Below are 25,283 nucleotides of genomic sequence, written 5' to 3' on the forward strand. Positions count from 1 at the left end.
GGCTAGTTGTATCTAATTAACAGCACAATATGTACGCCTATATGTAAAGTGGATGTGATCCTGTATAGCAGCCCTGCAATAAACACGACCTTTGCAAAACTCTAAATATTGTTGAGGCTGTGCCAGAGATACTGATTCAGGTAAACTCAGATCATTTTCAGGGTACAGCTTGTGTTCATCATCAGAGGGTCATAGTGTCCTCTCTCACGCACACTATAACCTGTGAGTACGCTGCATAATGATTTTTGGAAAGCCTTTCAGTCCTTAGTTACATTTCTATGTGTGTCACTGTCTATAAGTGTCTGTGAATTTGTTTGCGAAACATTTGATTAAAACAGATTCCAGCACTGCTGAATGCAGAGGTGTAGGTATAACCTCTGACTATTATCATATATATGTGTATTGTGTATATTGTAATGTAATGTAGTAAATGCTAACTCAGAGAAAAACAGACTTGTTTTTGACAATATGCTTACGTATTTATGGATTTATTAAACTGGATTTAAAAAGATTTCATGTAACCAAGCTTTGCAGGATGAATTTCTCTGCGGTATATGCATCATCATAGCCGCAGTAACATGGAGAGACTGTTTTCAGGTTATTCCTGTTAATGTTGTTTTTTTGTATCTAGATTTATGTACATCAATACAGTAGTGATTTATTATTATCATCACCATGGGAGAGGTATAAAATAGCTTAAAGATTAGATGAGAAAGAAAGATAGATGATTGTTGAGTCTCATTACCAGGTCATCAAATACAGGTTTGGTGTACGTTTTTTTGTTTAGTGTTGTTCAGCCTGAACAACATCAATCATTAAATCTCTTAAAGCATCTGTATTTGACTAGCTGGAAAAGAGACTCAACACTATCTCTCTCCAAAATCACATACTGTACCTTTAAATATCTGCACTTACTAGAATACTAATTCCTAAAAAGAGATTGTATTTACTGTAGTCTATAGACTTGATCTCTCTCCAGACTGATAACAGAAAATTAACAGTAACATTTATTAAAATAACCTTGATCCAAAACCGAACATGGTCAAAAGAAATATTCTGTCATAGCTAACAAAGATGTCAACAGTTTTAAATATGCCAATCATTTTCCGATTCATTCACTACTCAGTAGGACGGCTGCTGGTGTGCGAAGGCTACCGATTGTTTGAGATACCAAGCACGAAGAGCTCTCCTCCTCCACTTGACTTGAATGATAGATTACAGATGATGTGCTCCACAAAGCAGCCTCACGTAAACGCCACCCCTCCCCTCCATAGACATTCACACACATCCACACACGCAGCTCTACACTCCTGTACTTTTTGCGTGTCTCCCCATTAACAGTGTCTCCAGGCCAGTGACCTCCCTGCCTGTGTGAATCATCATTCAAATAAGGCCGGGCTCGTAGTATATACGGAGGTGGTATCGGCCATCGTCTCCTGTCCTCATGAATCTCAGTGGACCAGATACGTCAGCTGTTAGCCCTGAGGGGGGAGGAAACACACTGTGGGGAGTGGGAATATCATGTGTTTGTTATCAGTGGGGTGTGAACAACCAAATGCAGCAGTTTCACCTTCCACGGCTGTCACACAGTGTGGAAACTGAGTCTCCCCGCTTACAGTTCAGATCAATAGAGCCAGCGTAGGTTGTCATGATTACAGGGCCCTCCTGTTGGAGTGCGCGTGTCTTTTTTGGTCATCTATACAGATCCATTCACCTTATCGATGAGCATCATGTTGTTACTGTTTACACATCCCCAGTGGTCCGCTGTCTCTCAAGTGCTAATGTGTTCCCTCTTGTTGTCGATATTGCTCCAACAAACAGCCTCTTGTTAGAGAGGGAATGCACTGCAGAAAGCGCTCGCAGGCTGGTAAAATAAATCAGAGGAGTGAGATATGGAGAGATGAGAGGAAGAAAACTGAGGAGAAACAGATGAAACCGATAAGAAACGAACATACAGGCAAACAAGGACGACATAACATTCTTTTAATCTTTTGATCTGCTGATTGTTGTTTGCTGTGTGCACAGTGCCACGTTTGTATTCAGTTCCTGCAATAGCGTCGAGCTGAACTCTGCAGGATTTAAACATTTTTACACTTTTAACTTTTTCTTACAACCTCCATGTTGAAAGAGCTTTTGATCACCTTCTCATATTAAGATCTTACATACAGATATTTTAGATAATACAAATTAATCATTTGAATCATTATTAATGTTCGCTCCAATTTCATCACATAACCCAGCATTAGCCCCATGAGGCAAGTCCAGTTGTGCCGTAACATCTTGCTCCAAGCATAGGTTATTATTGCAACAAGTAATTAATGAGTCAGAACGTTTGAAACCACTGACATAACCTGGTAAAGTCAACATATCACCCAAAAATTATATCAATATCTACTCACCCTCATGCCGGTGGAAAGTCAGGGGAAGTTTCATGGTCCACAAAACATTTCTGGAGCTTCACAGCAAAACAGCGTTGAAATATTCTCCTAAACAACTGAACAAAACAAAAACAAAAACCATAAAATGGCTCCATACAGCTTGTCTGGCATTATCAGTCAAGATGATTGATTTGAAAAGACGTTATTCACACCCTTTTTTAAGCCAAAATCAATACTGTGGTTACTACGCTAAAAGCATTAGCGCAAAAAACGTAAAATGTCCCCTCCCTCAAATCTACTTTATGTGTTTAGGAGAATGCTGCAACTCTGTTTTGCTGTGAAGCTGAGTGCAATGACTGAATTTTCACTTTTGGGTGAACTTATCCTTTAAGGGAGGCAAGAAAAGAGAAAAAAAATGTGTCAGAATCGCCTCGAGGAATTAAAGAAAACACACAAGGGTTGTCCTTGAATGAGCACACTAGGTTAGAGGCTGTGAAAGAGCGTTGTAGAGGCAGAGAAGTCAGGGCAGTGTTCAGTATGTGCCTTCATGTGGGCTGTCATTTGTGACTGTGAGTTGGAAGGTCATGTGGGCAAATGTTCATTAGTTAAGGTCAGTGTTAGCACGGCCTGTTGAATTCACGGTGCAGCAGTGAGACATTATTTAAATGACTTCGGGCACGTTAAGAGGGAGAATAACAGCAGAAAATCAACGTGAAATGTGTCTTTGTTGCAGGTTTTCGTTAAGGCCACCTCAATTTTCATGGATTTCTTTTGCATTTTTGTTTTTGCAAGTTTGTTTTTCTGCATGTCATTTTCAATTGCTCCTATTTTTTCTCTCGGAAACAATCCAAGCTCTCCTTTCAGGCTCTTTGCTTTTCTATTTTTAAACATTTTTTTCTAGGAAGCAGATAACAGAAAATGATAAAGCCATGGAGGCATCAGTGGTTCTCAGCCTCTCTGCTAATGATACTAATTTCAGACAAACACATTTCTAGGCCTACTAACAGTGAATTATAAAAGAAAACACTCATAAGATATTGAATGCATCCCTGAGCTTGGGATACACACTGTTCCCTGATGCATTATATAACCTCATATATTGTAACAATGAGTTTTAAAGTGTGTTTTGAAGAGGTTGTATGTAAAACGTTGCTGCAGCCAATGACTACGTGTTTTAATTAGATCCTTTATCCTATAAAACAATTGATATTATAAGTGCCTGAGTTACTGTAATAGTATCCATATAACATCAGATCAGCTTTAAACATCTAAAGGAAGAATCAACCCTGGGTGTGAGAAATAAACTGGCACCAAAATCATCTGTTCCTCCAGTACAAACTGCTCATGCTAATGTGACAGCATACGGTACATTAAGTAATCATAGGCACAACACATTATCCAAAATGTGAGAATTAGACTTTGTAGTAATTCAAAGGCTGGTCGGCTTTTAATAGCACACTCTGAACCTCACAGTCTGGTACAAGAATGGTAAAGATAAAAAAAAAAACTGTCTTTTAGATCTCCACAACAGATCTATTTTTCTTCTGACCTCTAATGAAATGAATTTTGCTTTTACAAGAAATGAGGCAGACAGCTGAGGGTGCTGCAGCGATTATTGTAGAAATAATCACTGATTACTGATGATGACAATGACATAATATGAATTTACCAGCCATACATAAAGTGAAACCATACTCACCATGTAATACTTGTAAAAGTTTATTTTCATACTTGCTAGTTGCCTTTCATTTATTTACATAATGTAGGTGTTAAAATATGCACATCAAATTATGTATATACTGTATATATAAGGCAAAATCCCCATGAACATCTGTCGTAAAGTCAAATTCAAATCCGCATACTGTAAGCTGCCTTTGTAAGTGACTGTTTGGTATTATGGTTTGTTGTGCACAAAATCCAATGATTGACAGGTTTTGTAAGTGGTAATTTTCAATGATATTAAAGTGGAATTCTGGTGTTTTTCAATCTGAACCCCATATTTACACATTTTTGTGTGTAAAACACTCAAACTTACCAAAGCGTTTGGAATCAGTCCAGCAGATCGCCTCGGCTGGCAGCTGCAACACTGCTGCAATGCAATCCTTTGGGACAACTACGACTGTCAAAGTAACATCCACTAAAAAGTGGTTGTGTTTGCCGCTGACAAGCTGAGGTTGTTATTCTAAGTGTCTGACAACATGGAAATGATTCCTACACAGAGAGACCTTGTTGTTACATAATAAGATCCTTTTTGTAACCAGAAACACAAGTCTCGCTCTGAGATCTCGCAAGCAGTGAGTTGCTGCGGGAAGGATGACCGTGGAAATGTGAGTCAGAGTTGGAGAGAAGAGTTTGGAGTTTACCGACAGAAATTGCCATCAAAAATGTATTTCCAAAGTAATGGCTGACTGCTTGACTGATTTTGACAATCTAGATGAGGCAGCAACTGCAACCGCTCCCCTCGCAGAATTTCAGAGCGAGACTTCTCCTTGACAAGACTTGCGTTTCTGGCTATAAAAAGGTTGTACACTTCCACAGTGATCATTTCCGTAATGTTGACACGAATAACAACCTCAGCCTGTCAGTGGCAACAGCAAACACTCTTCTCTCCAACTCTGACTCACTTTTCCACGGTTGTCTTCTTGCAACAACCTGCAAGATTTCAGGGCGAGAATTCTCCAGTGGGACTCGTGGTTCTGATTACAAAACAATAAATAAAAAGGTCTATCTCTGCTGAAATTGCTTCTGTAATATTGTCAGACACTTAGAGTAACAACCACAGCCTGTCAGTGGCAAAAACAACAGTTTCAGTTGACGTAACTTGACAGTCACAGTTGCCCCAAAGGATTACATAGCAGCCGTGTCGCGGCTGCCAACCGAGGTAATCTACTGGACTGAAATGCAGGAATTCCCCTTTAACAATTGAAATACTAAAACTCAAAATGTCGAGAAATGCATGCAGTAAGGTGTTACTACAGTGTTAGATTGATAAAGTCTGTATTGTATTCTCAACTCCCCCAGTAGCACACAGGTGAAGATGCGCCGTAATGTGAAGTGTTGACTGAGACCTCTCTCCCACTCTCTCTTTGTACACGAATTGAATGTGTGCCATGTGCGTCTCTGTCACTGCCTGTGTGTGTGTTTTGTTGCGTATCTTGTGTCACCGTGCCTATTTGTCGTCATACCTGTGTGCTCTTGTGATGTCTTGTTTGTCTGTGTGTCCAGTGAGGGGAAGATGGTTGTTCTGTCTCTAGCAATCGGGCTCGCTGAACAGGACGACTTTGCAAACCTCCCAGATCTACAGGAAGCACCGGCGAGCAAAGAGAACGATACCACTCCAGAAAAGAGGTAAAGAGAGAAAGAGGGAGAAGGATGGTGTTAGAAACTTTGACGTAGATAATGACGTAAAGTGTTGCGGGACCATTTATCTCTGTTGTGTTGATTTTCTGATTTACACTGTAAGATGACCTGTAAGATCAATAGTTCGTAGTCTGAGAGGGTGAAGTAAATGTAATGCCCCCCCCCCCCCCCCTTAAAAAACTTAATAAACCTTAGCTGCTTAAAATCTAATTTATTCTACTCAAAGGACTATTATGAAAAGCAACACAGACTGCACTTTTAATAACAAACACCTGTTGAAAATGTTACATTTAAAGACACCAGTATATCAGAAGACCATCACGTCACTCTATGTCTCAGAGCCACACATTGATGCCTCTGACTAGTTTAGTTTAAGAACTGATTTAGCACAGCTGTTGATGTAAGCAGCGCTGGCTCAGGCATGTGTGAGCTGACCAATCAGAGCAGACTGGGTATTTGGGAGGGGGGTCTTAAAGAGACAGGAGCATATGAGGATGAATCTTGAATACTGTTTGCCTGTGCTCTTTAATTTTCATCACTTTTCACAGATATTTGAAAATAATCACTAAAGAAGTTAAAATATACTCAAATATTTCATTCACATTAATATAAACACGACTTGATACCAGGGCTGCATCCAGAATTTTAGACATCATCAGTCCAAATTTTCCCAGAGCAACCCACGAGGTCTACACTGTACTTCGAATGATAATGTGTTTCTGATGAGGCTTTTCCACAAAACGTTCCATAATCTTATTAAAATCCTTACAAATACATGTACTCCTTCTACCTCAATAAAAAATCCTGAATCTATGATTATGTAAGGATGTGTCATTTCAGAAGTCTTACTATTTCAGAGGAGATGACGCCTACTTTACTAAAACAAAGGCCATTCTCAGTGAAGGTTTCAGGTTCCCACGTCAAACTGTTCTACTCTGAATATTGATAGGCCGGCATCTTTAAATCAGATTTTCAATGAGTACAGAGAACATTTAAACTTTAAGCGACAAATGTGAAAACACCATTGTAGTGTCAAACTCTGCATATACATCACTCTACACAGTGACGCTGAAACATTCAACTGCAGGAACAGGAGGAAAAACACATAACATTTGACTGGAGGGGGACTTTAAATGGAATTATATTCTGGTGGAGGATTTTTTCCATTTCTTAGATTAAGTTTAAAAAAAAAAATCACATTCAGCCTTTGAAAACCAACCACGTGTCATGCACCGTTGATGAAATTATATGTAAACTCCTCCGCAGTTCATTCAATCCTCCACATTCCTGTGAACAAAACGAAAAACGTGACCTTGGTGTTCTCTGTGGCAGCTATAGCCCTGCTTTATATGTCTGACCATCATGTTGTTCAGTGACTTCCAGCACCAAACTAGAACTCTTGCTCGGTCCTTTTCCTTCTGTTTGTTTTGCTTTATGTTTCCTCAAATTGTTATTTTGCATTTCGCCACATTTTCTATCCAACTTCACGTTTTGGGTCCTCTTGACCCTTTTTTTTTTCATGTCCTCTGTGTTCTCCTTCCAGACCTTTGTAAGTCTGCTTGTCTGCAGCTCTTCACTGTTTGATCTGGGAGTCGTAGGCACAGGAGAAGGGCACCCTCATTATTTAGACGAAAGGTTCCTCACATGAAACGCTCGTCTAAAAATATGCTAACCTCTCATCTAGCAGTGATCTCAGAGCGGCTGTCAGCGACTAACACGATCTCTCCGTTGGTGAACAAAAGGACTGAAGTGGCTTCCCTCTCATCACATTGCAGTGTTTGAGGGATTTGGAGTGCTTAACCTTATGTTTTATTACTGGTAGGCTGATCACTAATATGGCTATAGTTGCATTTTTGTTAAGGGTTCTGCCTTTTTCAGAAAATAGCTTTAAATTTCTTGAAATGTACAAAGTTCTCTGCAGTGCATTCAAGTGTGCTGCTCTAACTAGGTCATCTGTGAATTTGCGGTTGATGAAAAATAGTATGTCTTGGAGGAAAAGAACATATCATTAGAGAGACACATTCGTCTTGTTTTTGATGTTATTGCATCAATTATGACCTTTTTTATGCCTTTAAAATTGAATTTAAAGGGTCAGTCAGGGGATGAGGGGACCTGCTTACCTCTTGTCCCCCCCAATCATCCTCTCTCCCGCTCACTGTCTGGAGGTCTGTCAGGCACCTAACTCTAATCACAGCGAGCCAGTGAGCCTCTACCCTGAGGGGTCACGTGGGCCAAGTCGTCTAGTGTCCTTCCACAACTAATAACAGCTCTCCATCATCATCTCTGTCCGTCTCTCTCATCTCTCTGTCTCTGTGGTTACACCCTAAGCTCCCTGGGCCCGTCTGCTGGCCTGCTCCCGGCCGTTTTCATGGAGCCCAGCGGACTGAAAACGATGGAACAGGATGATCCGGCCAAGAATATATGTGACAAGACAAGACGCTGTCAGACAGTGAAAGGGAGACAGAAAGAGTGGGAAGCCTTTGCACTCCGCTTTCTAGAGAAATATGCTACGAGATAAAAATAGATAACGCCCGTAGAGGTTTGAGAATCTGTTGGTTTATTAATGAAATCAAATACAGCTCGGAGCACAAATATCTACAAACACCAAATCTGATAATAGAGAAATAATAGGATGAAAGCAAAAGCTGTGTACGCTGAGTGTTGGGTCAAATCTATATTTGTTCAGCCAATCCTTCTAAATATGGACAGTAAACAAGCAGACCGCGCTGCACATTGGCCTTATGCAACAGCTTTTAGATATTTAGACATTTATAATTAAAGCTGATACGTGTTTTTGTCCACCTCGGGCTGCAGAACAAACTGTAAACAAAACATTAACGTTGTTATGGTGAACATGTTCACAACCATCTGTCACAGAACAACACCTGATGAATGTCACCACCAACTCCTCAGAAATATATTTAGCTATTTTTAGGTGTTGACCAGCGTGTCCCTAACTGGCTGAGAAGATACCAACATGTTCTCACTCCCAACTTATCCAACACACCAACTTGGTCAGTGGCCCAAGTTTTGAAACTAGGATGCTCTACCTTCATCTCTAGCAACAGTGTGTTTTAAGTATGTTTATTGTTAATATTTTCAACTTTGTTGCGCGGTATATCCCAAGTCTGCACAGGGTGTTTTATTTTGAAAATTGACCGGATGCATTGTGCCGTTCAGATGTGTGTCTTCCTGCCTTGCTGTCATTAGCCCTTCCCTCTTCAGTGTTTTTGCCAGCATATCAGCCCCTTTCCTGTTTCTACTGTTTATTCTCATAACGCTCACCTGTGTTTCTTCGCCTCCCTCCCCCTGCACCTCATCCCCTTCATTAATTTAGTTTGTATTTAAGTCCGATCTTTTGTTCAGTCATTGTCAAGTCATCTGCTGAGTTTCTGTGATCCTGCTGTCGCTGTTTCTCGTTCCTGCGGTTGAGTATCCCTGAGCCTTGTGTTTCCCTGATGTTTCTTCGTGTTTGCCTGTTCCTTGTGTTGCTGTGACCATGAATAAAATTGAATCCACTGCACTCCCTGCCCTTTCGTGCACGTGGGTCCACTTTCTCTGCTTTAATGTGATAAAATATTTTTAAAGGAGCCCACGGGACATTTCCAGCCGTGTTTGTGGCAACAAAAACAGGTATTTTATGCCCAATCCTGAATTTTTCCTAACTCTAACGAGATGTTTGTGTGCCTAAACCTAACTAGATCATAAACACAGTGTTGTCACAACATATCAACGGTTTGCAGAAACATACATTGCAAACATTTATTCTGGCAGTTGGTTTGAATTGAAACAATGAGTGAAGAGAGGCTAGAAAGCTCCATAGAGCCGAGGGGAACTGCAGAGCTGGTGATAATTCTTTGTCAGTTCATCACTCTTGGATGAAATCATTTGTCACTAATCTACATCACAGCTGTTCGGGAACGTGTATTCTTTCACTTGAATCGTAATTATCTCATAAAACAGTGGCGTTGTTTCCCTTGCTCAAAGGAGAATCTGCTTAAATAAAAAAGAGATGTATGAGTTGTCTTTTCTTACTGCAGGTCTGTGATATACAGGCAGATACTGTTGTGGTGCGCACTCAGACGCTAAGAACTGCTCATCAAAGCTTGCAAAGCAGCATCGAGATATGATCTATTTTTACCGCCTGTCACTCATCTAAAACCTAAAAACTGAATACTTGCAGAAGAGCCGGTTTTAGTCAATGACAGCTGAACGCACATGCATATATGAGCTGAGGGTGATGTGACAGTGAAATCATCCCGGAACAAATTTACTATTTAATATTAGTTCATTATCAGCCGTGTGTTGTGAAAGAAGTTTAATGTTAATCTGTGATTTGGAGCCTATAAAACCTGTCTTGTACTAATTACATCTTAGAGATAAAATCTCATAAGACACCAATGCAGCTGTGATTACAGTTAATTATATTATTGTCAGAGGACACATTTTTGTTTCTCGCTGATCTGTTATCTCCAGACAAAGCCAGTGTTTTTTCACTCAGTGTTGTAAGTCAAAGGCCCTCTAATCTCTTCTGTGGAGCTTCTTGTTATGTAAGTCAGTTTGGGTCACTGTGGTAGTCCGGCCAAAGCCCTGCGGTGGACCGGACATAATCACCCACCTGCAGATAACTATGATGGAAGCGCTGAAGCTGTTTGTGTTATTATCATCTCAGAAAGCTGCTGTCGCATGGAGGGGCTGCATCTTAATGAGCTCAGAGATTCGCCACACACAGAGACGCAACAGGGAAATAAATATGAATAAACCCAAAAGAGCTTACTGGACACGGACAACCTCCACTCGGCACAGAGTTTGTAAAAGCTGTAAAAACGTGCAGCGGTTTCTGAAATGGAGCATGTCAAAGCCCGCTTCCATTCACTACAAACCAAGAATACACTGAGCTCACACAGGCTGTCAATACTGGGATGTTCAAATAGCAGATTGTGGATCTGTTGCTTTCAAAGTTGATAATTCACCAATACTGAGGTCTTCCACACTGTATATATTGGTGTATATATTATATTGTCAACACTGGGGAAAAGTGTAAATATAAAGCCCGACTGGTACATTTGCTCTTCAGTGTGGTTGACCATTCGTAACCTTTAAATGAGAAACGTGCACCGCGTTGCCACAGACAATGTACGCTTGAGAAACTGAACGCTCCGGTGGGAAGGAAAGAGACAAACCTCACAGACATCATGTTTGAGAAATGTCACGAGGAAAAAGAGAGAAATAAATTGCAGAAGTCGAAACAGTCAATGAAAAGTAAGCTTTGCACAGCAGAAACACATGCACGTATGGAGAATATGTGGCGAGTAAAAATATCAAAAATAAGTGTGACATACTATCATCAGTTATAAGTTATCATAATGTTTTTAAAACTATAGTAAAACAACGTTTGTCAGGCATTATCACTGCATATGATGCTGCTTACTGTATGTCGCCTTTCTTTGAGAAATCATCCCCTTTGCAGGTATTTATTGAAATGATCATTGTTTATTATTTGTTTTGGTTTAGTCTTTTTCTCTGCCCCTCCACAGTCGTCAGCATTTGACTGCCTGAGAATGAGACTCAATGAGACAGGGGCTTGCTCGCCTTTCTGTTTTCTCTCTCCCAGCAATGTTATCTGCTTTCTTCTTCAGTAGTGTGTTTCCTGTTTGGGATTTTTTAACCCGCAATTACATTGTCATAACAGCACGTGCACCATCGCTGTATCCTGGGTAAAATGCTCCCCAAGGGATTGTGATTGGTTAATGATGTTTTTCCACCCTTTTGTCAGAATGAGCATTGGTGCTGCTAGACCCTTCTCCAGGAGTGACACAGCCAGATAGGTCTGGCTATGCGAGACTAGTTGTCAATTATGTAGCAGATTAAAAATGTGCGTCAGATGACATCGCAACAACCAAGTGCGATGTTGTTGCACCTGGTGTAAATGCACATTGCTGGTGGCCCTGGTGGGAGTCAGAGCTCTAATCTTGGCAGTGGTAACGTTATACTGCACTCGCTGAGTTGCACAGCGCCACAGTGTACAGTATTAATCAAGCGGGAAGCTGTTGCCACCCTTCATCATCTGGCATATCTGACTTTTTCGATTGTGTGTCCGAGCCAGCAATCACAGTGAGTCAAACCTCTTAATGACTCTCCAGGCCGGCCCCTGGTCCCCATGGCAGCCCCTGGAGCAGGCAGTGGCCCGGGGGGAAAGATGATTGGAAGGAAAAAGCAATGTAGGTCAGCACAAACGAGGCATCTTTTTAAAAAAAACCTGTCAGATCTAAGTCTGGAGCTCATTCACCATTTCCCCGGTTGCTGCTTGTGGCTACGAGCAGGGAGCTGATTTGAGAGAGCCCATGAAAGGAAAGTGAGGAGGACGTCACAGCAAAGGTGACAGTGATTGGTGGAAGAAAGAAAAAACTGTGTTTTTTCCAGTCATTTAACAAATTCTATTGACTTTTATCTCTATTTTTGTTAAGGATGTGACATCACCACGCGTTATTTATACACGGAGTGTGATTTACAAAAACAGCAACTCCCAGTGGATAAATCTCCAGGACAAGTAGAAGTCTATTCGAGGAGCATCGAGCCAGTCGAACACTGTAGATGGCTCCATTAGTTGTATTAACCAGCGTGTTGATGGGGGAGGTGGCCCAGTGATTTGTCCCTGTTGGTGGGGAGCGCTGAGTGGGCTGACACTGGAGCCTGGCCCCTCATCCATCATGGGACACGGGACCTATATTGTGTTTCATCGTCTCCTCGGGCTATTGTATGATCAGCAAGACCCAGATACAGTATGTTTATGGAGACACACTTCCTATCCAGACCCTGCTGCTAACCCTCATCCCTCATGTTCTCATCCGTCCATCCACTTTCCCTCCCTCGCCCGCCGCTTCCCATTCCTCTCCGCATCCTCTCATCAATTTCCCCTCTACCCTCTGGAGCCCTCATTTTGTTTCTCAATAAGACTTTGTCTCCCCATCTCTGCTTCATTCCCTCTCCACCTCTCTCATCTCCTCCAACGCTTTACTTAATTGCATCTGTTAAACCTTTTTTTCCCCATTTTGATCTTTTTTATGCCAGTTTGTCTCCTCTTCTTTCTTTTTTTCCATTCAATGATTTCCATATTCACCTAATCCACCGTTCCCTGAGGTTGTTGACTGGCGTGGCGATGGGATGATGTCAGCGCTCCTCTGTCAGCGTAGATGACTGTCAGCTCGGCCAAGATGTGGACAGTTTTCATGCATTGGTATATTAATTTGCTCACACACCAGTGAGCATTCTGTGACATCCCTATATGAGCTTTAACCCCTCATACTACCAACACATTATGTAGAAAGACAACTAGGGGTCCCTGGGGACACAAGGACTGCTGTAAGAAACAACAATCGCAGCAAAATGTTGACTTATTTCCTCTCAAAACATTATTTGTTTTATGATAGTGTCATCAGAAAAAGAAAAACGATTATTATTATGATTTTATGAGAGTGACAGTTAATTTCCTTACAAAATAAAATGTATACATTCCAAATCAACATGATTACTGAAAGATGTAATATGTGGGACTTATGCATTGCAATGTCAAAAAGGATTGTTCCAAAAATAATGTACGTTTAAAAAGTTTATGGTGCGTCTCATTTGCTTGTCTGTCGCAACCCCTGAGGTAGGAAAGTCAGCACCAAGACTAAATGAAACATGTAGTAAACTTTAGGACATTATCTTGTTCATGAGCATTTCGCTTGAGACAGTGGATAGATTTTCATCAGCACTGGTGGCTGTTTAATGGTGTGTTTCCCCACCAGGAAGCTAGTTTGTCCGCGGGATCATTTGTCTTTATTCACATTACTCGCACAGTTTTTATCTGCCCCAAATAGCCAGATTACTTTATTGTACATTAGCCATAAGCTAACGTTGGCGAGCAACAGCACACATTGAGGGTGTATGTATGTGTCTGAGGGTGTGTTTGAATTCAGGTCAACTCTCACTGATCTCAGCACTCACCAGAGACTCTGGTTCTCTCTCTTCTCCACTTTCCTTTCTTCATGAGCAAAGGACATTTTTCCACCAGCTCCAGTCAGCAGTCAACATTACAGTAAACAAACACCCGACAATGGAGGTCACCTCCGCGGATTGCTGCTGCAGTCAGGTTGATAAACTGGAGGGAAGATAAATCCACTTTTTAATCCCAAAAGTTAAAAACGTGATCTCGAGTGGGGGTAGACTGATTATCGGGGTCATTATTCAGCATTTTCCGATTATGGGTATCGGTGATTTTTCTGTCAGAATGCAGATGAAATAAACTAATTTGAAAATGTGCTACTTTGGCGTCAATGCATTATCCTCTTACACAATGTCCCGTCCACAACAATATCTGATGCGTAAGACTAATTAATTAATAGCCTATACACAGAATAATCTGAATCGGCAAGGTAACTAGTAACTGAATGTGTCAAATAAAAGTGGAAAGGAAATGTAAAGTATCAGAAATTTCAGAGTTTCATTTTTACTGCAAATGTATATCAGTCCCATATATCGGTTTTCAGTCTCCTTGATTTCTAAAAATCCTGTCAGTATTGGCCCTGAAAGAGCCATGTCAGTCGACCCCAAATCTCCAGGCTCTTCTCACGTCAGTAGGCAGTTCCACTCAGAGCAGATCTGATTTGACTTCCGTGTTTATTCCTCCAGAAGCTCTGGCTCTGCACCTGACTCTCTGCCCTCCACACACACACAACAAACACCTTTCATTTCGTTTCGATAGAGCACCCCCTGATGGCAGAAGCTACATATTGTGCATTTTAAAGCTTATTTACATACCATCCCATGCCGCTCTGGTATGATTTAGTTTTCAGTAACTTCAAGTAAATGTTATTCGTGTTATGATCATATGGTAAAACCAACCGGGGTCATTTTGACATTTTTGTGTTATATTTAAATTGGGACCAATGGCAAACTCTAACTCAATAATTGGCTCCATCTGTTTAAACTACATAGATGGAACAGGGTGCTTTTGACTGGCGTCCCCCAGGACCCTGATACATTGGTATTTTCAAAAGCACCAATTAAAAACAGAAACATAAAACAATAAAATGAAGTCACCAGGAACAAACTGACTGACAAAGTCAGGAAAAATTGGACAGATAAAACAAAGCACCTGTGAGATATGACAAAAGGTTTACCTTTGGGTTCAGCGGGTACCTCAGTCAGTAGGTTTAAGTTCAGAAGTCTGTACCAGCTGTGAGTATCAAGCTTTTAGAAACACATCACAGTTTAATACTCGCCCAGTCTCGGCTCTGTTTCTTGCTTGTTTAATTCACCAAAATGATAAAGTCAATATTATTTCATATTGTTTTCCTCATATAAAGCTGGCTATGAAAATAAATGCAATAAATCTTTGTCACTTTAAAACTTATCTCATATCCTAAGGCAGGTTAACTTAATTATTTTGGCATGGCTTTAGAGAATGATAACTGAGACTGATAGAGGGTAATATACCAACAATAATAGCTCCCGCACTCTCATACACTTATATTACAAGCTGAGTTTTCTCTGGGTGATCAGTATTTAGTCAGCTCGAACACAGTGGACAGCCGAACCGCAAGCATGTATCATCATGATTTGTTTTGACAAGGAATGTTTTTGCTGCTCGGTTTGTGTTCACTGGCAACGTTTTTTGTGTTTATACCGAAAGTAAGTCGTAAGGAGGTATTTGGGGCGGATGATGGTTGTTGGAAACACAGGACTTTGGGGTCGGTTTCACAAAGACAGACTTTTCACAGCTTAGATGAAACGCATTGATTTTTAGATAGATTAGTTCTTGACACTCTAAAGTAGGGCAAAGTTGCTGTGAATTCGGGGTAAACATAGATTGTTTTTGAACAAGCACCAAGTCAAACCACTTATCTCTGTTCACTCCAGCAGACAATGTTTGTCTTCTGGAAGATTTCAACAGTTACAAGGACATTTTCCAATGACAATTCAGGGACGAGTGTAACAACACAAAAAACGTATTGTCATGAAATAACAGTGCAGTGTAGACTCTGTTTTCTTTGTGTTGCACATGAAGTCTTCAGGCAACAAAAGCAACATTGGGTAGAGTCAGAACAAGATTGTGGTCTCAGTTAAAGGTTAATAATAACACTTTCTGTCTCATACTTCAATTACTGTTGATTTTTTTGTAAAACACCAAAACCATGATCTTCACCAAGTGATTTGTTCCCTTGATAAAGCCATGAAATGAGTTGTAGGAATGATGTTTATTAACTTTTCCTCCTTATGCTGATAGTTAGCACTGTATGTATGTAATGTAACCCAGGTGGCACTGCTTATTCAAGCTTGTGAAGGGTTCATTGCATGGGTCAAAAATGACTTTAAAAAGTCACGTTGGCTATTTTAAATGCATATTGCCATGTAATAAATAATAGAATAATAATAAACATTACTTGTAGAGCACTTATCAAACCAAAGTACAAAGTGCTTTACATAGATAAAATAAAATGAGGTGAAAAAATATAGAAGAACAAAATTAAAATCTAAAATAATAAGCAACAAACAAACCAATAAAATATGCAGGCAAATTAGATAAAATCAAGATATGCTTTCCATTAAAAGTAAGCTTTTAGAAGAGACTTAACAGACGACACTGACTCTGACCTTTATTTCCTCAGGCAGGTGAATCCAGAGCCCCGGGGCCCTGATAGCTAAAACTCAAAGTGCGGACAGGTTCATAACAAAATTTAAAGGTCTGAAATACAATCTGAAACCAGGCCAGCCAACCAATAAGATCTTAAAATCAAATCTCAAACAAACAGGGTGTCATGGTTGAACAAAAGGAACCCAAACACAAGACACAAAAAGGCAGGTGGGTTGAAACATAAAGCAAGCTTTAATAATAAGATAATAATACAAAGTCAAAGTAGAAAAATTACAAAACTAAAAGGGTTCAAACCAACAAGCATGAGGAACACGAGGAACAGGACTGACGCAGGGACACAGAACAGGAACAGTTATAAGAGACGGGGTCTCATTGCACAGTGCAAACATTCGTCAAATAACTAAAAAACATCTGATTTATTCATTTTACAATTGAAACAACTTTAATATTCTATTCAGATGAATAAATGATAATGATATGAATGATAATTAAAGACAGATAATTACTCTGCTGAATGTTGTATTGCTAGGCGTTTGGTATTTCTTACACTTCAGACCGGTTAGAAAATATAAACTCCACATCTGCTTCCTAAAGTGTGCATCCAGATACTCTCTCTAAGCATCTCTAAGCAAACAGATGGCAGCTAGATGTGGGTGCACAACAGGCATCCCATAGTTGCAAGTGTCGGAGCTATGCAGAGGCAAGCAGAAGGACAATATGGTCCAGAGAGTTAAGATTTGGTTTTGACACTAATCTCTTCTCCTGTAATTACTTACATGATATCAAATGGATGAGTAAAGCATATAGTCTTCTTAATCAGTGCTGAACAGACTTTCCAAAAGACATCTTGCGCGTGACATAGGAGGAGATAAGATTTTTCTGCCTTTTCCCCTGGGATGTAACGACTGCCTTTTATTCCAGATTGAGGCCATGAGGTCAAAATTCAGGGTTTTGAGTTTCAATACATCAGATCGAAATGTTCTCCAGGGACGTTGCCCTCGACCTCGAGGAGGATCGCACGTGCGTGTGTGATCATTTGTCTTCTTTTACAGACCCGTCATTAGCATTGTCCGTACTCCATCGACCTCTTGTGTCAGTCTGATAATCCAGATGTACAGAGGAAAGAATGTGAACTGCTCATTTCTGCAGTTGCTCGCTGTGAGTATCGTGGCTGGAGGTCTTTCTGCCCTTTTTTTTTTTTTTTTTTTTTGGCATTTATGAATCAGCCATTTTCTGCCTGAGCTCACACGTACCCAGTGGTATGTGCTGTGGTGTGTTTGCAGGGTCACCTGAGGTTCGAGAAGTGTAGGTATATGAGAAAAGTAAAAAAAAAAAAAGAAGTGTGTTCAAGGAGTGTGTTTCAAAGGCTTTCTCAATGTTTGGTCCCTTCGCCCTGTGGGCTTTTTGCTATTTTCAATATATGCCCCTCTCTGTGGAACTTCCTTGGATTTTACTGTCCTCTTTTGAAGGCTCCTGTTACCATGGTTACTGCAACCCCCGAGTAAAATACATGATGGTAGTGAGTACAACCTGAAGTGGGAGCACACATTTCAGTAGTCATGGTTACAACAACCTCTAAAGAATGAATTATGTAACTGGTGTTGTGTTTCAGACGAGATAGTCACTAGCAGGCAGAAAAGGGGCAACTCACAGCTACAGATATTTTCTCCTTCTGTTTGGGAATACTCTAAAGTTTATCAATGCACCATGACACATCTGCACTAATTTTCACTTTCTGATTATGGCTTTAATGTTTAGTTTGTGTCCTATTTTGTCATTGAATCAATGCAGTGAGAATAATTCAGTGGGAATTTATCGAGTGGGAAAAGAATAATCCCTGACAGGAATATTTCTGCAACACGTTTTCTTTATATCTCTGAACAAAAAGCTAATTCGGAGGACGTTATCATGTCTGTTTGAGATATTACGCAGCACCAGCGCCCTGCTGCAGCCCTAGTGTGTGTTTGTGTGTGTGTGTGTGTGCAGTGAGTAAATATGTATGGAGGCCTGGAGTGGCCATAGAGAGAAACAAACAATATATCAAGGCCACGTTTTACCATATTGTGCAATCGACATACTTTTGCATGCGCACAAGATACAATTCATTCCCACATTTTCAATAAGAGCTGCCTTTTTGCCCAAAGCATGAAGTGCACAGTACCAGTGCTTTTGAGGTAGATTTGCAACTACAGCTCCTACGTGTCAGTTGTGCATGTGAGCAGGTGGACACTAACACCCATAGACTGCATCACTGGCTTTCACAACAAATGTAAAAGACAGTTTGGTTCAATAGCAGCCTGAAGTAAAACGTACCAAACTCCATTGAAAAAGTTTCCGATTTAAGATCTATTTGCTATTCCCCCACACTGCATAATTTAAAGACACACTCTAGTAATTTTGTATTTATTAAAGGTACATTCTCCCTTTCTGCATAAACCTGTTCCCCCTTACAGTTAGTGTTTTAATGATATTTCTATTTTTTTTTTTTTTTTTTTGCTTCCATTGCTGCCATAACCTATAAAGATTATATATTGCATTGTATAATGTGGCCTTTATATGTATTTTCTTCTCTCTATTGCCATATTGGTGCATAAATATGCATATTTGCATGCTTGGATGAATTCACCTCACTACCACACCCCACTTGGGTGGTCTCATAACCTCCAGGCTTGTTTGCTTTTCATTTCACCATGCATGAATTTGTGGTGACTATGACAAACAGACACAACAACTCTATTTGTCTAAAACATATCATTAAGGAATGAAGAATGTTGAAATAAGTGTTTTATTAAGCTGATTTATCTTTCAGGACTCAAACGATCTCTCTAGCTTTCATGTGGTTACTTTTACTGACAGTCGTCACAAATTTTAGCTAATGTTTAACAAAAAAACATACTTTCTGGTTAGCAGACGGAGGCATGAATATGTTAACAGGTAGGAAGAAAGATGCACAACACCGGTACTCGCAGGCCGGCATTAATTACAACAGTTTTCTTATGCAATGTGTGAAGGTATTGCATGACTGAGATGATTTATAGTGAAATATTCACAGTAGCTCAGTAGAATGAACTGAGATCTCCATTGTAAATAATGGAGAAAATTCCCGGCTGTGTCTATATAAGGTTGATTTTTCAAGATTCATGTGGTCTCTGTCTTGTGTGTTGGCTGTTGATTTACTAGGGTTCAATGGGCTGTCACTGAGCCAACACCTCCAAGTAAGTGTTTATAGACTCTTTGGATAGAAACCCAGCTGACAGGCATATATTATGTCCGCTATAGTCAAAGTGGGGAATGCCTCTGAAGACTCCTCCATGTAGCTGAGTTGCTGTTTGGAGGGGCTAGAAACACATTTATACTCATCTTGGTAAAAAAGTTTTTAACTTCAGGTGGTGGCGGCTGTACCATAAATCTACCTGGAAGATTAACAACCAACCAGGCACAACCATTGTGAAAAGGATTATGTGAATCATTCATTCCCACACATGGAAGACATATGTTTGAAAGCATAAAATTGACAAAATACTGTTGGATTACAAGCATGTTTTAAGTGTTTGCATACTGATTTTCATTTTGGAGAAAATGAAATGAAAATACAGGGCTGCACTGAGGCGAAATCTCCTCCTTGAGGACACTGCTAAGGTTGAACGCTTTGACCTTGAGAATTACTGATTCAGTCAGCCTTCAGTTAGTATCGCTGCAAAAACAGAATAATTTACAGACATACCTAACAGCAACAACAAATAATAATAATGATAATAGCCAAGTGCCTTACATAAAAAAGAAATAAAATGACTATAAAAACGGATAGAACACCGTAATTAATGAAAGGTGATTATGATGGTAAACTAGATTTTGCTGCATGTCACCCCCCTCTCTCATCCCGTTTCCTGTCTCTTTTCAGCTAAACTATCAAAATAAAGCCATGAAAAAAGGCCAAAGACGTAATCATGTCAAAAAAAAACTGTGTCTTTGGTAGGTCAGTGGGGGCTAGGACATAGAAGTTGAGGGTAACACTCCTGCTTCTGGCTCCCTTGCTCCCTCCCTTTAATGACTGCATCTTGCACAGATGTGACGTTATCACACCGACAAAAATCCATCCGCAGACAGAAATATACACACCTGGGAAAATACTGAAAACTGCTTCTGTGGTTGTTCCCGCTACGATTGTTGTCTCCAGCATCTCGAGTGACCACTTTGATTGTAGACCTACTTCCAAGATACTTTTTGCACAAAGAAAGAAAGAAATAATTTATTGTGTAAGGACTTTTCACATCTGAATGTTATACAAAGTTAATCACTTTTGTCCGAACTCAACAATTCACAAAAATGAGCAATTTTATCAGGAAAACTGGGGAATTTATCTCCGTCTTCATCTCCTTGCTGTTGTTGACTGTAGTTAATGTGGCTGCTTTGACCTATAATATGTTGCTCTTCAAGTTTGCCGTCTGCTGTAGTACAAGGAGCTTTCAGATTGTTATAAATCATTGTAAATAATCATTAGATATAAGTTATAAATTAATATTTTGGTTCTTGAAGGCTGCCTGAAAGAAAGACACATGGAAACTGCCCTGGCATGCTTGGTTAAGTGATCAGGTATAATACAGAGTGTACGTGTTTTTTAGCAAAAGAGCTAAATTAGGTAAAACAGTAGGTCCTCATGCACAGAATACCACAGTTCAGGTGGGAGTCAAGTCACAGCGAGACCGCCAGGTGTTGTGTGCGTGACTGCCATGTGTTATGTAATTATTTTCAAGTATAACACATCGTTCCCTGCTTTGTTAGCAGTTGATATTAGAAGCTGAACATTTATAGCTTCCTCTGCGTACGTCACTTTGACCTGTCAGAGAAATAATGTTTCAGATGTCGTTATCAGCAGATACATAAAACAGCGAGCTGCATTCGTCAGACCTCTGAAACAGAAACCATTACATTTTAAAATTAAGTCCGCGCTGCATTGTTGCTGCTCTGACCTGCAGATCACAGGAAATAAACGCAGAGTGACGAATCAATTCTTTTCTCTTCCACATCATATCCTTTTCTCCTCCTCTCTGTTTCTCTGCTCACTCTCGCTTGTCTCTTTGCTGTACAAACCCTGTCCATCTCTCTTCCCTCCTTCTCCAGCCTCCTTCTATTTAGTTTGTTCATGCAATGTGTCAGTTTGCTTCCTCTCCTCTCTGCTTTAAAGCATCTGACTCTTTACCCCAGAACCAAATCTGTTCTGTTTCGTTTCCAGGCTTTTATCTCCCCACTCTCCTCAGTACTCTTTCAGATAACGCTTGTGTGTGTTATTGTGGTTGTCTGGCGATGTCTCAGTCTCACATTAATTTGAGTCAGTAACCTCACTTTGTTCATTCTTTTAATCCTCTGAGTCTTAACAAAGACAAATCCTCTCCTTCACTTTTTCTCAACCTCTGTGCACTGATAAGTCTTCAAATTTATCTTTGCTTCTCGGATCATCTTTCCCACAATACCGTCATCTAATCTCACCTCTGCTTTTACCTTTGTGTTTTACAGCTCACCTGCTCCCTCGCTCACTGTTTCTGTCTCTCTGACTCTTTCTGTTTTTTCTCCTGGTCCTGTCTCTCTCACAGCAATAAGTGCTCATTAGTCTTATTTGTCAATATGCCTAGACCGGCATTAGATCGTTGTATTTTCCCTGTTCACCAAATTGTTACATAATATGGTCCATGAGCAATTTTTACCCTTTACTAAATGTAGTCTTTTCCTTTTTTAATGTTTTTGTTTCATGGATCATCAGTCGCAGGTGTTATTGTTTCTTTCCAAAGGCCTCGTGGTGTAAATTTGGTTTTAGCTGATATTTTTGTAAATGGACGGTTTAAATTATAATAAATTGTTTCGAGATGATGGTTTGCATGTTTATTAGTGTTGCAGTCCAGCAGTAGGGATCATCACAGCCTCTGTTGCTTGACAGACACTGCCAGAAGTATGTGGACATTTGAACAACTTGATCCCAAATCATGGACATTAAAGTGATATTTCACCATTTTGGGAAATGTATTATTAAAGGTGCAATATGTAAGACTTTGCCTCCTGTCAAACGCAAACTCCGAAGACATAGGGGGCAGCATATCACCAAAGTTACTGCTAACTGCTGTTAGCAAGATAGCTTAGTTAGCTATGCAGTTCGCAGTTCTGTTCTTGCTCGGACTGGGAGTTTGGAGCCCTGTGGTGGCCTGAACTAATCTATCTAAAGCCTCTAGTTCAAAGTGGTATTAAGAGACAGGGCGGGCCTGGCTAGCTGATTACAACACAACAGACCCCTGCTGGTCGAGCGACTAACTTTACTGGTTTAGCCCTCTGCTAACTTGAATGGGAATACAACAATTGAATGTCGCTGCTCTTCTAGACTTTCCAAATGTTATTGGACCGAATGGACCAAATTCTGATAGTGAAACGAGTCATTTCACAGTAGTTGTGATGCTCTAAAAGATTCACTTACTTGTTTTATTACTGCCACTTCTTTCATAACGTGAGCTTGCGGGAAAAGGTCTTTTTGAGCTGGTGTGCATCACGTGATGTTGTAATTACACAGCTTGGCCACTATGTCAAATTGGCATCAAAGCCTGGCACTGTTCATGGGGACTTGACTTTCCTCTGTTTCCAGCCTTCATGCTAAGCTAAGCTAACCGGCTGCTGGCTCCAGCGACATATTTAGCCTACAGACATGAAAGTGGCAACCATCGTATCAACTCTTGGCAATGTACTTCCCAAAAATTACAGGTATGATTATGACTACACTGAATCACAGAAAGAAAGTACTGTTTTATCAAAACTAATACTGCAGAGCTTAAAGAACACAACCAGCCTTTTTCTTGTTGTTGTAGAAAGTTTGACCCTGTTTCTACATTCTTAGAGAACGAACAGCCTGGCTAGGAATTACTGAAAAGTAGGCGACTTATACGCCTCCTTCTGTCAGACAGTCCTCGCCATGCAGGCTGCAGCAATCCATCAAGACAGCCACGTTTTTAAAATGAACGCTTCCACAACGTTTTGGAACATTTTGCTCCCATTCAGCCACGAGACTACTAGAGATGTCAGGTGCTGATGTTGGAGGCCTGTAATCACAATCGGTGTTCCAGTTCATCCAATATGTGTTGTTGAACTCTTCCACAACAAACTTGGGGAAAACATTTCTTTAAGATCTCTCCTTGCTCACAGGGTAATTTTCAGCATATATCGCCATGTTTATGTGAATGCCTGTGTATTTGTGTGTGTGTGTTTTAACAGGACTCCAGGTAACAAACCAGGCAGCAGCCCCAGAGGTCAAACCCCAGACGAGACCGGACGCCGCCACGATGCCAACTCCTCTGTTTCTGACTTGGCCAACTCAGTCACCAGTGACATGCTCATGGTAACACACAATATCAACACAGTATATCTGCAGCTCCACTGGACGTATTTTATTGACACACCACTAACTCATCCGTGCTCTGTCTCTTTCCCGCATTGCTGAACTCATCTATATTAAGAGCAGGAGCACTGCTGTCATCGAAGCCTTTTAAATCATAATAAATGAGATGGCTGAAAGACTTGAATGGTGCTTCCAGATCATCTTTTCTAATCCAAGATGAAAGTTACATGCAGGCCTTGATACGAAGATGTCGAAGATGAGTCAAACGGATTGATGAAATAATCTAGAAAACCTCAAAATAGGACTTTACTTTATTTCAATTAATCACCATCATAAACATTGGTATGAAAGCAGATTGTATTAGCCTCAATGACATTTAGCAGTACATATTGCTGCTCATGTTCTTTATGTATTTGTTTCGTAAATTTGACTTACAGCAACTAATCCTCCTGTAACAGCAGTTTACCAAAAAATCTCATCTCAAAATCTAAACTGATACAACTGTTTCAGCAGATGGGGTTCGCCCAATATTCATGGAAATTAAGCTTTAGCTCAGGCCAAGCACTAAAGTCACAGTACTATATTGGGAAATCAGTTTCATACATGCCTCACAATGACTGTCTCATTCACAGCTCTGTGGCAAGTAACATCCAGCCGCGTTCGTGCAGGTGTACAGCGCAGCCATTATGACCTTACACTTATCACTGCTACACTGCTGATACACTCGTGCCAACATTGTTTGCCGCAGCTCTCTCCTCCACCCGAGGTCGTTCATTTTGCTAATGGTGATTTATGATCATATTCTTTAAGAGCCCATTCAAAGAGCCGAGACTCTTCAGCCAAATCTGTTTTACCATTTTTTAATGGTTAGTGCCTTGACAAGTCTGAACTGCAGATTTTCCATCATGGGCCTGCAACCCAATCGCCAGAGTAACTGTAGTGTGCAGTGTACATTTCTGCAATCCACGGATTTTTTGCAACTTTATGTTTCTTAAGGTTTAATTTTCGATTTGATCTTGTGACAACTCTGTGCTTGGGGTTAGGAAAAGATCATGTTTTGGCTCAAATTACCTGTTTTTATCACCACAATCATGGGTGTCCCGAGGTCTCCTTAAAACAATCAAGTGGTGTCACACTAACAAGTTGAGACTGCATTCACTGGCTACAAAAATAAGATCAAAGTTGTGATAACCAGACTTATCCTTTGCATCTACATGTATATGTCTACCACCTACTGTTAATTATACACTGTTGTGTTGGTTCTGCAGAAGACAGTGAGAAAAGAAAAGCCTACACACATCAGTTCAATTGAGCAAAGTCCGAAGAGAAGTGTTTCCTCCTCACAAAGTACTGTCTTCATCCCACTCAGCTCCGCTCACCCACCTGTGGACCATCACAGCTAGTTATTGCCATACAGTATCTGAAACATACAGTAATCATCACCCTGAAGTGAGACACTGGGATGGGAGGGGCTGTGCGCCTTATTTTGGCGAGGTTCTGTAATTAGCTGTGAGAGAACAAGCAGTGCTGTGGG

The 25,283-nt window shown here is 40.5% G+C and overlaps 1 protein-coding gene across 3 annotated transcripts in view; it reads left to right on the top strand.

Moving 5' to 3' along the window:
- syt7b (synaptotagmin VIIb) overlaps nt 1-25,283 on the top strand; it is a 111,264-nt gene that overhangs the window by 75,032 nt on the left and 10,949 nt on the right. For 2 of the 3 annotated variants that reach the window (XM_084362278.1, XM_084362277.1), the window contains 2 exons: nt 5,604-5,726; nt 23,626-23,749. In XM_084362278.1, the coding sequence (XP_084218404.1) occupies nt 5,604-5,726; nt 23,626-23,749 (247 nt within the window). The remainder of the gene's footprint in view (nt 1-5,603; nt 5,727-23,625; nt 23,750-25,283) is intronic. The other variant, XM_084362276.1, reaches the window with a different exon arrangement.

Source organism: Pagrus pagrus, assembly GCF_965226575.1.
Source record: "Pagrus pagrus genome assembly, chromosome: 1".
Lineage (NCBI taxonomy): Eukaryota > Metazoa > Chordata > Actinopteri > Spariformes > Sparidae > Pagrus > Pagrus pagrus.